We start from the raw sequence: 15,211 nt of genomic DNA, 5'->3' as shown, positions 1-15,211 counted from the left end.
ATGCTGCGGGTTGGGCGTTGTGTACATCCGCAGCATCCAACCCGCAGCGGCCAGATGTTACAGCATAGTGGATTGGATTTGAAGAAATCCCATCTCCACTATGCGTGCAGCGGCACCCGCGGCTTCCCTGCGAAGACTGACATGCGGCGCGTCTTTCCAGACCGCAGCATGCCAATCTATCTTGCGGAGTTTCTCAGTCTCCGCAAGATAAATGTCCCCGTACAATGTATTGGGCACGGTGATTCCGCACAGTTCAATGAACACATGCGGAATCACCTGCGTTCAAAAGCCGGCAGCGCTTTGGATGGAGCAGACATGTACTGTGTCCAAAGCGCTGCTGGTTCCCCGACCATGGGAACATACCCTTACAGCAGCCAAAATGTAGTATTCATTACAAGTGACCAATTAAAAAAATAGGCTTTTATCTAATACATAAACTGGCCATGTTCATTAGGGTATGTTCACACAATGTTATTTTCCGGTAGAAAACTAAGCATTTTGATAATGTTTTTTGTTGGTGTTATCTGTAAAGGTTTTCTTTTTTAATCATTCCTAGGGTTTGCTCATACTACTGTATAAAAAAAAAAATCTCATCCAGGAGATCATCTGTATACAATCCATTTTGTTTTTACTCCGCAACTATTAATCTTTTACAGAACAATTTACAGTTTCCAATGCTACAAATTTGTAAAATCTCATAAAAATCGGATGTTATACTGATGGTCTGTATGGAATGCAATTTTTTTTTCCTCGCACTATTCCGGTTTTTCTGATGCCGAATACAGCTGAGAAAAACTGCAGATCTGCACTCACCTGTCTCATTGAATAACATTGGTCCGAGTGCAATCTGATTTATAATACTGATAATACTACAATATGATTTATACGCAAGTATAAGCGAACCCTTAGACCGGTATCACACATATGTGAAATACGGCCGAGTTTCACAGGTGAAAACCCAACTCTGGCGCCGGCACTCCAGAGTGGAGCACAGCAATGCATGGAGCTGCACGCTCTGCTCCGGAGTGCCGGCGCCAGAGCTTTGTTTTCACCTGCGAGACTCGGCCATATCTCGCGTATGTGTGATCCCAGCCTAACAGTGATTTTTGGGATGATTTTTGGCCATTTTTTATGTAAAAAGTAATGAAGAAAACACTGGCTCATTTTGCGGTGAAAATGCTTACAAAATGCTCAAAAAGACACCCAGGCATCTTCTGGGCATCTTTGTAGCCTTCCCATTGAATTCTGTTATAAAGTATGGAGCGGCTTCACAGTGGAAAATGCCTGAAGAATGGTTAAGACACTCCTTTTAACCACTTGGCATCTTTGGAAACCAGAAGAGGTTAAACAGTGCTGAAAAATGTGGACATATAAACAGAAAGTTGCGTTTACATGGAAATATTTAGAACGAGTATTTCATGCAGACGTTTTTTGAGCGATTTTTCTGGTGTTCTCCAAACCGGATCCTCTCCAAAAACATTGAAAAAAAAATGTTGTGTGGACTTTAGAATGAAAACCAATCTTTGATATTGTCTCTCCGCTATGACTATAGTAAGAGCAGAACTTAAAAGATCATTTTACATGGATCACAAGACAAAGGGCTCATGCAGACATCCGTGCAATACAGTCCAAGCACAGACTGCAATGCACAGATCGGCCGCGGGTCTCCTGACCGGAGCCTCATAGAATTATATGAAGGTGTCAGGAGTCCCGCGGCCAGTCCGTGCTCGGATCATGTTGAGCAAATGTCTGGATGAGCCCTAATTATGGGTTGACACATTATAGTAAAGATCATTAAACCAAAATAGGGAACATTATATATCTAATGTGTGAAATATCCCAAAACACACCATACTGTTCCAGACTGCAGCGCCGAGGCAACGCCGAGTGCTTTGTCCAGGCTTTCTGTGAACACAGCGGCCGTCAGTCCATATTCTGTATTATTTGCTCTTTTTATCACTTCCTCGATGTTTTTGAACTTCAGGATGGACTGAACAGGTCCAAAAATCTGCAGTAATCATAGACATCAATGATTAGATGAGTTTACCTCACACTGTACCAGGGAGCAGAATTGGATTAATACTGGTCTTGATCTGCTAATCATTTCATTTAATTGCGCAACTGCTTGATTTATTAGTATCTAGAGAAATTATCTATGTCGCTTACCCCATGTGCAGGGCATTGCAGTAGCTTAGGTATCCATGGTTACAGCCACTCACATGGTGACAGGTGTTAGTTGTTAGTAACCATGGATATCTAAGCTACTGCAATGCCCTGCACATGGAGTAAACGGCATAGTGAATCAGAAGAACTATACTACATGTCTAATTGGAGATATTTGCTAAATTTATCATTACACCTACTACATATTGGGGTATGATATTGGAGATTGGGATACCCTTTTAACATGATACTTGGGTTCTATGTCCACATGCGTCTAATATCTGTCCCCATATCTGGCATCTTTAAATGAAGGGCAGAACTCATTTCAGTCTACAAGTATTGCAATGTATTATGCATTGTGAAAACCCAAAGTTGGATAGAAAAAAATGTTAAATATTTTGTATTAAATTTTGAACAAAAAAATGAAAACTGTATATAGCTGCTTTTTTTCCTCATTAAAGGGAATCTGTAACCTACTTTTTCGTATATAAGCTTCGGCCACCGCCATCAGGGGTTTATCTACAGCATTCTGTAATGCTGTAGATAAGCCCCGATGTTACCTGAAAGATAAGAAAAACAAGTTAGATTTTACTCATCTGGGGGGGGGGCCGGTCCGGTCCGATGGGAGATGCGGTCCGAGTCCGGCGCTTCCCATCTTCATGCGATGACGTCCTCTTCCTTGCTTCCTGCCGCGGCTCCTGCGCAGGTGTACTGATTTGCCCTGTTGAGGGCAGCGTAAAGTACTGCAGTGCGCAGGTGCTGGGCCTCTCTGACCTTTCCCGGCGCCTGCGCACTGCAGTACTTTGCTCTGCCCTCAACAGGGCAGACAAAGTACACCTGCGCAGGAGCCGCGACAGGAAGACAAGAAGAGGACGTTATCCTATGAAGATAGGAGGCGCTGGACCCAGGCCGTGATGCCCATCAGACCGGACCGCACCGGGACCACCCCTGGGTGAGTATAATCTAACTTGTTTTTCTTATCTTTCAAGTTACATTGGGGGCTTATCTACAGCATTCCAGAATGCTTATATACAAAAAAGTAGGTGACAGATTCCCTTTAACAATCTTTCTTCATAGTTAACAATAAATAATTAAAAAGGCTACACACATTTGGTATCAACCACTGCAAAAAAGCAAGCCAATAAAACGAATTAAATTTGGAAATTTGGCATGGGGGTCTGCAAAATAAAGATAACATGTCACATATTTTGCACAGTTAGTGCATCCGCAACTGATTATATACTGAGGCTCATAAAAAGCTGATGCAGCGCCCCAGGGTCCTGGTCGTTGCAGTAATGCCATTTTCCTCTAGAGGGGAGTGGTGTTACGTTTGGAGGCAAAGAAGGACAACTGCATCCAGGTATCACAAACATGCAACACATTTCACACTCCAGGCCACCAGGGGGAGCCTTGCTCCTATTTATTAGGTCACGCCTCACACTTAGGTAAAACTGGTGACCTGTAGGGAAAGTGGGTCAGTTGCTGGCTGAGCTCCGCTCAGTTAGTTGGTCCCTGGCAGGGGTGGCATCCTGTCAGAGATCGAGGGAGAAGGATACAGAGCTGTGCATGCCCTCAGAGCTGCAGCTCTTAGGAAGAGACATTGAAGGCAGAATTGTATTGCAGCGAGCGTGCAAAGAAGTCATAGCAAAGGAGTGGATATCAGAAGGGGACCAGCCCTACACAGGCTGCCTCCTTCTGAGGCGCAGTATCCCGGTAGCCGGATCACCGAGGGTGTAACGTTCTTTATGCCTTGCTCCAGAGACCAGCAAGACAGCTAATTTCACGTTAACTGTCCGCCCTACACCCAGGAGGCACGGTCGCACCCCTTAGAGGCTGGGGCATGATAGAGTCCCTAAAAACCGCCTCAAGCCACCAGTCATACGGGCTTGTCCTATCCAATCCGGGGGACAGAGAGAGAGACATAACATCAACAACAGTTGTGAGGACCTTATGAGAAGCTTAGCAGTTAGGGACTACAACAATGCGGCGCAAAGGAAGGCTACTGATTTCCACCTGGACAAAGGGGACTCTGGACTTGCCTCCAAACCGGCTGGAGTCTGCCTGCCCTGTGATCTGGTGCTCTGGACTGTGGATGCTGAAGTCTTCAGTAAAGGTAAAGAGACTGCAACCTTGTGTCCTCGTTCTTCACTGCGCCTCTCACCATACCACCATCTACACACCGGGAAGCCCTGGGGATATACTTCACCTGTGGAAAGGTATACCATCTAGCTGCCATAACATCACCCTAGCGGACCCCTTAAAGCAGCGTCGGTCACCCTGATCGAATACCACAGGTGTCGTCACAAAAATTTCCCCTTTAAAGACCTTTCCCTTTAACACGGACGTCCCAGGGCCACGGACCAGGTCAGCCACCGTGACATCCCCCTGTGAACCGAAGGACCCGGTACCAAGTACCCCGCTGCCCATGGGGGCGATCCCCTTACATTTCTCTGTTCTGTAGAGATCACTTTTCAGCCTTTTCATCTCATTACTATGACAGGCAGGATTACAATGACAGGTATCAGCTATATATACAGTAGATAACATCAGATCCAGCATTTATAATAGCTGTCGTCACAGCTCACCTCCACCCTCTCCCTGCACAATAAATTTAGTAACTAAGAAGCCGACCCTGCAGATTGAGACTGTTGTTACAGTAGACGCTTTATAATCAGTAATAAAGGGGGCTGGCAAGGTCTTCTACTGGGATAATATGGGCATGCATGATCATTGGGCCGTTAATTGACACCAACTAAGGCTATTTTCATTATTGTCGGATAAACATTAGATGACATTACCTCTTCTTTTGCTATTCTCATGTCATCTGTTACTTCAGAGAATACAGTAGGTTTAATAAAAAATCCACGCTCCCCAACAGCCGAGCCGCCGCACTCTAATTTTGCGCCTTGATCCTTTCCGCTCTGTATAAATTCCAGCACTTTATTGAATTGTTCTTCATCAATCTGAGGAAGATAGAAACAGATGTGATCACGTCACAAGTTAGGAAGTAAGAATGTAATCTCTCTACCTATCTATCTTTGAAAAGAATTTGCGTTGTCTCGACTCAAATGTCAAATTTGAGCTAAATAAAGTTCTTTTTAGGCTACGTTCCCACCATGAGCTCTTGGTGCATATCTGACGCTGTGTATTTTTGCTGAGCCAAAAACGCAGCGTCTTAAGCCATGTTCACAATTGCAGTATTTGGTCAGTATTTTACATCAGTGTTTGTAAGCCAAAACCAGGAGTAGAACAAATAGAGGAAACGTATAATAGAAACATATGCACCACTTCTGTATTTATCACCCACTCCTGGTTTGGGCTTACAAATACTGATGTATAATACTGACCAAATACTGCTAGTGTGAATGTGGCCTTAGGCCGACGTCACACTGGAGAGGAATACGGACGAGGGAGAGGCGCAAAAACAACGCATTGCACACGAACCAATGTTTCTCTATGGGGCAGCTTCCATCAGCCGTATATTTCTAGGCTGTATTTTACGGGCTGAGAAAATCGCAGCATGCTGCGTTTGTCAGCGTATTGCGCAAAAAAAATCCGCCAATGAAAGTCTATGGGGGCAAGAAAAATACGGATTACACACGGACCATGCGTGTGACTTGCGAGAAATACGCACTGGTGTTCTATAGAAAAGCCGGTAATTCAATGCGGTGTACAGTAAAATCACACTGACAGAATAGAATAGAATAGAATAGAATGAATGTCTACACATAGTATAGGTGTATATATATATATATATAAATATATATATATATATATATATATATATATATACAGTGCATATATATATATATGTCATTGACATATATATATATATATATATATATATTTCATACAGAGCTAGGTAGCAGAAAAGCCGGTTGCCAGCTTTTTCCATCTCCTTACCAAACCCGACCGAGAAAAAACTAGCGTGGGCTCCTGTGCAATTTTCTCCACCAGAGTGGAAAAGCCAGTTACTGAGGTCAGATATTAATAGCTTAGAGAGGGACCATGGTTATTGGCCCCCCCCTGGCTAAAAAACATCTGCCCCCAGTCAACCCAGAAAATTTACATCTGTAAGATGCGCCTATTCTAGCACTTAGCCTCTCTCTTCCCACTCCTGAGTAGCGGTGGGATATGGGGTAATAAGGGTTTAATGTCACCTTGCTAATGTAAGGGGACATTAGGCCAGGTTAATAATGAAGAGATGTCAATAAGACACCTATCCTTTATTAATCCAATAGTAATAAAGAGTTAAAAAAACATACACATTATGAATAAAGTATTTTGATGAAATAAATACTCATGGGGATTTGATATCTTTATTGTACGCTCAATCCAATTGGCGACCCTTGTTTTCTGAAAAAAATGAAAATAAAAAAGCAACAATATCCCATACCTGTCCGCCATACAGTCATGTCCCACGATGTAAATCCATCTGAAGGGGTTAAATAAATTTACAACCAGGAGCCTGCTAATGCAGCCGCCCCTGACTGTAAAAACTGGGGAATGAATGGAATGCAGCTTCGTTGACTTGCGGTGCTGCGCCCCCTGGTGTCACAAACTCATATGAACTCTAGCGTGCAAATTTTTCTGAATATTTTCTCACACTAGAGTTCATATGAGTTTATGCCACCAGGGGGCGCAGCACTACAAGTCAACGAAGCTGCATTCCATTCATTCCCCAGTTTTTACAGCCAGGGGCAGCTGCATTAGCAGGCTCCTGGTTGTAAATTTATTTAACCCCTTCAGATGGATTTATATCGTGGGACATGACTGTACAGCAGACAGGTATGGGATATTGCTGCTTTTTATTTTCATTTTTTTTAGAAGACAAGGGTCGTCAGTTGGATTGAGCATACAATGAAGATATTAAAACCCATGTGTATTTATTTCATTAAAATACTTTATTCATAATGTGTGTGTTTTTTTAACCTTTTATTACTATTGGATTAATAATGGATAGGTGTCTTATTGACATCTCTCCATCATTAACCAGGCTTAATGTCACCTTACATTAGCAAGGAGAAATTAACCCCTTATTACCTCATATGCCAATGCCACAGGGCAGTGGGAAGAGAGAGGCTAATCTTACAGATGTGCCTTTTCTGGGGTGGCGGGGGGTAGATGTTTTTAGCCGGGGGGGCAATAACCATGGTCCCTCTCTAGGCTATTAATATCTGCCCTCAGTCACTGGCTTTCCCACTGTGGCGGAGAAAATTTCGAGGAGCCCACGCCAGTTTTTTCCACGATTTAACCCTTTATTTTAACACCTAGAGCTCCCATATTTTGCACACCCACACTACTAACATTATTAGAGAGGAATATGTAAAAATATAAAGGATATGAAATGGTTTACTGTATGTAAACCATGTCTCATATTCTGTCGGGTTTGATAAGGAGATAGGAAAAGCCGATAACTGAATTACCGGCTTTTATGCTATCTAGCTATGTATGACATTTAAATATATATATATATATATATATATATATATGTATGTGTCTCACTGACATATATATATATATATAGACTGTATATATGTTTTCACAAATATTTGAGCCCATGGATCCATTCTATGTCCATTTTTCAAGCTGACTAGAAAATGTCGAGGTACAGATGCCATACGGATGCCATACAGATGACACACGGATAATTTTTGGAGAAAAAAATCACATCCTTGCATTGAATACAGATCACTGTTCTGGAACTTTTCTGCGTATTTCGGCCATAAAAAACGGACCGTATTTTGATACGTTAGGTCTGACCCCGGCCTTAGAGTTCAAGCAAAATGGATGGGATTTCTAGAAATCTCCTGCCCAATGTGCGTCGTTTTTACTCAGCAAATCCGCAGCATGCCAATATGTCTTGTGGATACTCTGAGTTTTCTGAGCGGAATTATTAGATGCAGGGGAAAAAAATACACATGTGATTTTTGTGCATTTCTGTGATGGGAAAAGCATAAAAAATGCATGTAATCTGCACCTAAGTATATCAAAGCCGAATACGAGGAAGGATCAAAAACAAAGCAGCTTTATTTAAGGCCAGTCTCACACGTCCAGATAATTCCGGTACCGGAAAAATCGGTACCGGAATTATGTGTGTCCGTGTGCTCACGTGGCACATCAGTGTGGCACACGTGCGGCATCCGCGTGCCGCCCGTGTGCCGACTGGGTACCACACGCACCGTGCAGGAGACAGCGCTACAGTTAAGCGTTAAGTGCTGTCCCCTGCATCTGGTGCTGAAGCCTCCATTCATTTCTTCTCTCCAGTAGCGTTCGCTGGAGAGAAGATATGAAAAATCTTTTTTTTTGGTGTTTAAAAAAAAGATTCCTGTCCCCAACCCCCTCCCACCCCCTGTGCGCCCCCCCCCCCCCGCCCTCCCTGTTAATAAAATACTTACCCGGCTCCCTCGCTGCTTCTTCTCCTCGCCGCCGGGTAAGTATTTTATTAACAGCGAGGGGGGGGGGGGGGGGGCCGCACAGGCGGTGGGAGGGGGTTGGGCGCAGGGATCTTTTTTTTAAACACCAAAAAAAAAAGATTTTTCATATCTTCTCTCCAGCGAACAATGCTGGAGAGAAGAAATGAATGGCGGCTTCAGCACCACGCTGGGGGGACAGCGCTTACTGTAGCGCTGTCTCCTGCACGGCACACGAACTGCACACGGACAACATCCATGTGTGGTACGTGTTTTACACGGACCCATTGACTTTAATGGGTCCGTGTAATACGTGCGCTCCCACGAACACTGACATGTCTCCGTGTTTTCCAAACGGACACGCGGCCCGTGAAAACACGCTGACATGTACAGATACACATTGATTTTATTGTGTCTATGTGAGTCAGTGTCTCCGGTACGTGAGGAAACTGTCACCTCACGTACCGGAGCCACTGACAGAGACAAAAATGCAGCATAAAAACACAATAAAAAAATCACAATTAACGTAATTAAAAAAATAGGTGCAGAAATTCTCATGAAGCCTGACACTGATTTTTTTTTTTTTTTGCATTGCTGCTTTTTTAAACTACTTTACATTGTGGATTACTGACCAGGAACCTGAAGCCTGCACCCACACCTGCAAATTATTACAGTGCCGCATATTTCTTTGCTTTGTATCTCTTTCTTTTTCTTTCTTTTCTTTCTCTTTCTTTCTTTCTTTCTTAGTCTATCTATCTAGCAATCTATCTAACAATCTATGCATCTATCTATTCTTTGTACCACATAACTATCTAACTATTATTATTATTATTATTTATTGTTATAGCGCCATTTATTCCATGGCGCTTTACATGTGAGGAGGGGTATACATAATGAAAACAAGTACAATAATCTTAAACAATACAAGTCATAACTGGTACAGGAGGAATGAGGACCCTGCCCGCGAGGGCTCACAATCTATCACTATTCATCCAGCCATCCATCTACACTTTGGAGATAATTAATAATAATAATAATAATATAATTTTTTTTTTTCATTTTAAGTTGGCCATATATTTACATCTTGTTATTTTAATAACTACACAGCACATTACCAAAAGCCATTGTAACTTGTCACAGTAGAAAATACGGGCACATCATTGCTCTATGCCTGTACCTGGGGACCCTGTTCAGTTTTAGAGTCAAGGGGATCTCCAAGAAGCCGCCTCTTTGCATAATCCACACTCCGCCTGACGAATTCTGGATACACGGATTCTTCCACGTAGACCCGGGAGGCTGCTGTGCAGCACTGGCCTTGGTTAAAGAAGACGCCTTGATGAGCACATTCTACGGCCTGTTCCACTACAGACAACAAGATAGGATTTTTAGCACAGCCATAGTTAAATCACTTGTACAGCAATTCGAGAATGCTAAAATGCTCCATTTGATGAGTCTAAGGCTATGCGCACACGTTGCGGATTTTAATGCGTTTCTGCAGCGTTTTTGGATGCGCGGAATTGCATCAAATCCGCAGTGTAGTACAATAACAATGATAGTCAATGGGAATTTGAGAATTGCTGTGCACATGCTGCGGAAAAATCTGTGCGGATTCGCTGCGTTTTTTTTTTCCGCAGCATGTCAATTCTTTGTGCGGAAATGCAGCATTTCTGCACCCATTGACTATACACTGAGTAAGGCAAATCCACACATCAAAAAACGCATAACAATCTGCAGGAAATCCGCAAGTAATCTGCAAGAAATCCGCATCAATTCCGCATTAAATCTGCAAGCATTTTGGCCTGCGTTTTCTGCCAAGAGATTCCGATTCTGTGCGGAAAATTCCTCAGGCCAATCCGCAACGTGTGCACATACCCTAAAGCCTTTTTCACATACTGCGCATTTAAAGGTAAGAAAAGCAAGTGCCTTAGGGTTTAAAAGAATCAAATTCATAGCCAAACGGTAAGCGAGTGATCCTCATTACTGGACTTGGGAATTGTAGTCAATTTATGGAACCTCCAATACTGTTTAGTTCTAATTGTCCACATGTATCAAGATACATAGGTAGACTGACTCAGCTTTTATACTGATGCATCTAGTGAGCGTGCGCAAAGGTCATTGTGAAGAGAGATGAAGCTATGAGATTGCTTATATCAGGGGTCCCCAAATCCAAGCCTCGAGGGCCGCCAACAGTGCAGGTTTTCAGGATTTCTTTATTATTGCATCGGTGGTAATGTGATCATCTGCACAGGTGATGATCTCAACCCCTGTGCAATACTAAGGAAATCCTGAAAACCTGCACTGTTGGCGGCCCTCGAGGCCTGGAGTTGGGGACCACTGGCCTATAGTGACTGGTGGATCCTGTGTTATCAGCTCTGTATAGAGAGAGGTATTACCTCTAATCCTTCCTCTGATGCTAATGAGAATTCTGAAAAGTCTTCTATAAAGAATAGGAAATATGAATCTAAAACTGAAAGATTTCTAATTCTTTTTTATTACAGATTGTGATATAAGAAAAACCATCGGCAGATTAAAAAAAATACATTTAAAAGGAACCTGTCACTTTGAAAAACAATATTTAGCTGCAGATATAGACCCCAATTCATCAAAACATTTTCACCAAAATTCTGGAGTAAATTTATTGATGCGCTGCAGAGCTGGCTGTCAATCAAAGTGCTAGGGTGTGGTTACAGCCGCTCACAGTAGAGCGAGTGGCGACTGTAACCGAGCAATGCACTTTCCATTCCATTTAAAGAGAACCTGCCACAGAACTGACATCCTAAACTATGCAGAGCGTCACCAGGATCTCTATGGAGGGCGAAGACTGATCTGACCACTGTCTCCCTATCACTGTTCATAGGTAGAAAGTTCAAAATTGGTAATTACGCCTCTCCTGTGTAAGGTGCCCAAGTAGGATCTTATCCCACGTAAATGTTGTGGTAAACTCAGCACTCAGGTAAATGTTGTAAAATCCAAAACTGAAGAAGACGTTTCGGTCATACAATGACCTTCATCAGTCAGATTGCAGTATGCATAGGGTTACAGGCAATAAGGAATTCTCAGGATCAGCAGCTGTAGGGAAAGGGAGGTTGGCAGCAGGAAAAAGTAAGAACTCCGTGTTTGATTTCTAGCATGAAGAATAACTGTGTGCGGAGATATTTTAGAGTGAAAAACATTCCTGATGAAATAATTAAAATTCTGTAAACATCAATCAGTTGTCTTAGAATAGTATTGCTGATAACATAAGAATTTATATTCTTTTAATATGAAAAGTGAAAAATAAGAGAGCTTGTCAATCGATTAGTACTCACAATCAGCATCTGCAAAAACAATACAGGGATTTTTCCCCCCAAGTTCCAGAGTGACACGTTTCAGATTGCTTGCAGACGCTGCTTCTTTGACCAACTTTCCAACCTGGGTACAGAATAACACAAATAAGGTCACGGTCTATTTTTCAAAACGTCTTTTAATGTTCATTAGTGTGAATGATCGCTAGATGGCGCCGTAGCTTTACAGAAAGTCATCCATGATGTTTTATCAACTTGTAATTGTTTTTAACAAATATAAAAGGAAATTCCCCAAAATCCAGACATTTAACTGCAACTGTCTACCTCACAAATATGTGCGTGCCGTAAAATGTGAAAAAAAATAATTTGACTGTGTACGTCTAGTTTTTCACACCTGTTTTACTAGTCAAATTTGACAACCATACATGGTATATCAGTGCTGCCAAATTTTGTTTTCGGTACGTTTTCCTACCTACTCAGAATTTTATTATGTATTTTAAAAGGCAAATTGTCAATGACAATCAATGGTGTAGTGGAAAAGAAAAAAAAACAGTAGAAGCACCATCGACCCCATGTGTACTAGCTATCCAAGCAATTGTACTACCAAACGCATGCCACAATTGGCTTCCTTTGCCTCCAGTAAGTGTATTAGTGGTGAGGAAGGGGTGGCCATTATCAAATACACGGCACATCTCTTGTCTCAACCACAACAGCATGATGTTACCTCTGACAGCGACTCCGTAAGTTTGAGTCAGTATTCTGCATAAAATAGTCTGCCTATTCATAAATTTCTTAGAGATACTTTTTGAAATGTTTTTTTTTTTTTTATTTAAAAAAACAAGAAATGTCTGTCGGTACACTGTGCTATTAAATGGTTGGTTACTAACAAGTTGTCATAACTGACACGTTCCTAGATTCGATCCTTTGAGATTGTGTTCTGTGGTCGGCTTCTCTTTCTGCTGAGTCACAGGAGACTAACCTTTTCGTTTGTGTGCCTATCGCCTTTTGGGTGCAGCTTTATATTCCGTCCCCCTGCTGGAGTTTCCTGCTGGTGATAGATTCTTTTGGATGTTCTGACATTCTATTGATGTTTGGAGCCAGTCTGAGATTCCAGCTAAGGGTTTGAACTTTGCTGTTTCTTTCCTATACTTTTCATCTATTTTCCGTTTATCATCAGGAAGTAGGCAGTATATTTGTTAACAGTAATTGCACTATTCTTTGGTATTTTGTTATTTACATTACTCACTTTGGAATCTTTCCTTTGCTCAGTACACTTCTCTTGTAGGAACGTGAGGCAACTCGTCGGCCTTTGAGGCAGTTTAGGCCAAAGTTGCCATCTCCTAGCATGTGGTCAGATCTATCTCTGCACCCGCAGGCACCACTAGGGACTGCGGAGTCAGGATATCTAGTCTGTACAGCAATCATACATTTATTACCTAATCTGCAGATAGGTGATGTATATAATTCATAGAAAAAACCCTTCAATGACAGATTTTCTTTACCACATATGTATAAATATATGAATTATATGTTTTACTAATGATAATAGTAACAGTAAAATATAACACATATAATTTCTTAATCTCCCGTTCTTTTTTTAATCATACACAATCTGCATTTGCCCTGGAGGACATAAAAGCTGCCACCTACTTTGCTTTAAATCACAAGTAAATCTCTTAAAGGGGTTCCTTTTGTAGAGTTTTTTTGTAAATTCATGTCTGTGGCTAAAAATCATTTTTGCAATTGGGTTTCATTAAAAATATTGCATGGTTTGCCTTTACAGACCTTTTTTTGCTTTTCTGCATATTCAGTTTTGATGTGGTCTATGGTCATAATTCAGCTGAGAGGAGCTTAGGAATAAACAGATGTAGGAGCTCCAAACTCCCCGTTAGACTGTCATGATAGGCTGACTGATGGCTTCTCAGTTAACTCATTCTGCAGCCAGCAGTCAACAATGCAACACAGAGGCTGTAAAAGGCAAACGGTGCTAAATCTTTAAGGAGACCCAAATTTAAGCATTGATTTTTTTTCTTGCCTACAATACATGTATTTAATTACAAAAAAATTGCACCCAAAGATGTATAAACTTGTGGATGAAACCTATTTCTTCTGGTTGTCCCAATCTTAGCTCCAATTCACTGAAAAAAGGACTACAAATCAATAAAAACATCACTGAAAGAGAGTAAAAGCAGCCATACTTGCAATACCATGTCCAGACACAAATGTACAACAGGATGCAGCAGGCCCCCCCATAATAAAGTGCAAAATATTAATAAAAAAAAACACTGACTATTGCTACTTTTTCTCTCTTCCACCAATCTAAACTCCAGGAATACCAGAATTTATGGTAAAAACCCATTGGATTGAGGTGAGAAAAATATGTAACATTCCACATCAAACATGTCGACTCATAAAATCATAACACATCAGTTCAACTTTAGGCTTATAGTGGGCACTTACTTCTGTAGAGCCAGTGAATGCGACTTTGTCAATATCATGGTGATGAGATATGGCAGACCCAGTGGTGGGCCCATAACCTGGCACTATATTTACTACCCCTGGAGGGAACCCAGCCTGCAAAGGGAAAGATTAAAAATAAAAAAAAATCGACATTTTTTAAGTTTCAAAACGTTATTCTCATATGTATTATTTAATCTTCAGTTATGCTACAAATATCCAATGTGTAGCCTTATACAAAGCTTATATTGAGGATCAGACCTATCGACTTACCTCTTTAATTAACGATCCCATATAAAGAGATGTCAGTGGAGTCTGCTCAGCCGGCTTCACCACCAAAGTGTTTCCACAGCAAAGAGCTGGTGCCATTTTCCAAATCAGCATCAACAGAGGAAAGTTCCACTGTAAGGATTGAAACATTAGGATGCGAAGCCTGATATACTGTATATTACCATGATGAGCAATGATGCCAAAAGCTGTTCACATGTGCAATGGATACTCACAGGCGTGATGGCTCCACAAACACCAATAGGCTCGTGTACGGTAAAGCAGAGATAACTTTCATCTGAAAGAACATAATGATGTATTACCATACAAAGAAATCTCCTCTGAATGATAAAGGATCAGCTCTTATGATAAAAGTGTGCCAATATTTGGCAGGAGATGAAAGCTGCCATCAAGTATGTAGAAGCGTCTTTTTCACAAAGCCTGTAGTTCAGTTTCTTACTGCTAGAGGGAGTGTTCCTCCATTGAGGGAGCAGTGACAAGTAGGACCTTTGTTCTGATTGTATTACCCTCTAACAACTGGGATAATACTTAATCTCTTGGCAAAACATTAAAACAAAATGCAGCAATGTTATTATGGAGAGAAGAATGACAGTAAATCCATTGATG

At 41.6% G+C, this 15,211-nt stretch overlaps 1 protein-coding gene across 1 annotated transcript in view; it reads right to left on the bottom strand.

Annotated features, from left to right (window-relative positions):
* The window catches only part of ALDH1A3 (aldehyde dehydrogenase 1 family member A3), a 57,028-nt gene that overhangs the window by 6,855 nt on the left and 34,962 nt on the right, over positions 1 to 15,211 (bottom strand). Inside the window, exons 5-11 of the mRNA XM_069766320.1 lie at positions 14,821 to 14,882; positions 14,591 to 14,719; positions 14,321 to 14,434; positions 11,885 to 11,987; positions 9,754 to 9,938; positions 4,962 to 5,126; positions 1,851 to 2,008 (exon numbers count right to left, since the gene is read on the bottom strand). Of these exons, the coding sequence (XP_069622421.1) occupies positions 1,851 to 2,008; positions 4,962 to 5,126; positions 9,754 to 9,938; positions 11,885 to 11,987; positions 14,321 to 14,434; positions 14,591 to 14,719; positions 14,821 to 14,882 (916 nt within the window). The remainder of the gene's footprint in view (positions 1 to 1,850; positions 2,009 to 4,961; positions 5,127 to 9,753; positions 9,939 to 11,884; positions 11,988 to 14,320; positions 14,435 to 14,590; positions 14,720 to 14,820; positions 14,883 to 15,211) is intronic.

This window comes from Ranitomeya imitator, chromosome 4 (genome assembly GCF_032444005.1).
Source record: "Ranitomeya imitator isolate aRanImi1 chromosome 4, aRanImi1.pri, whole genome shotgun sequence".
NCBI classification, from domain to species: domain Eukaryota; kingdom Metazoa; phylum Chordata; class Amphibia; order Anura; family Dendrobatidae; genus Ranitomeya; species Ranitomeya imitator.
Note: the sequence above shows the minus strand (reverse complement) of the source record. Positions and strands in the feature narration are given on the sequence as shown.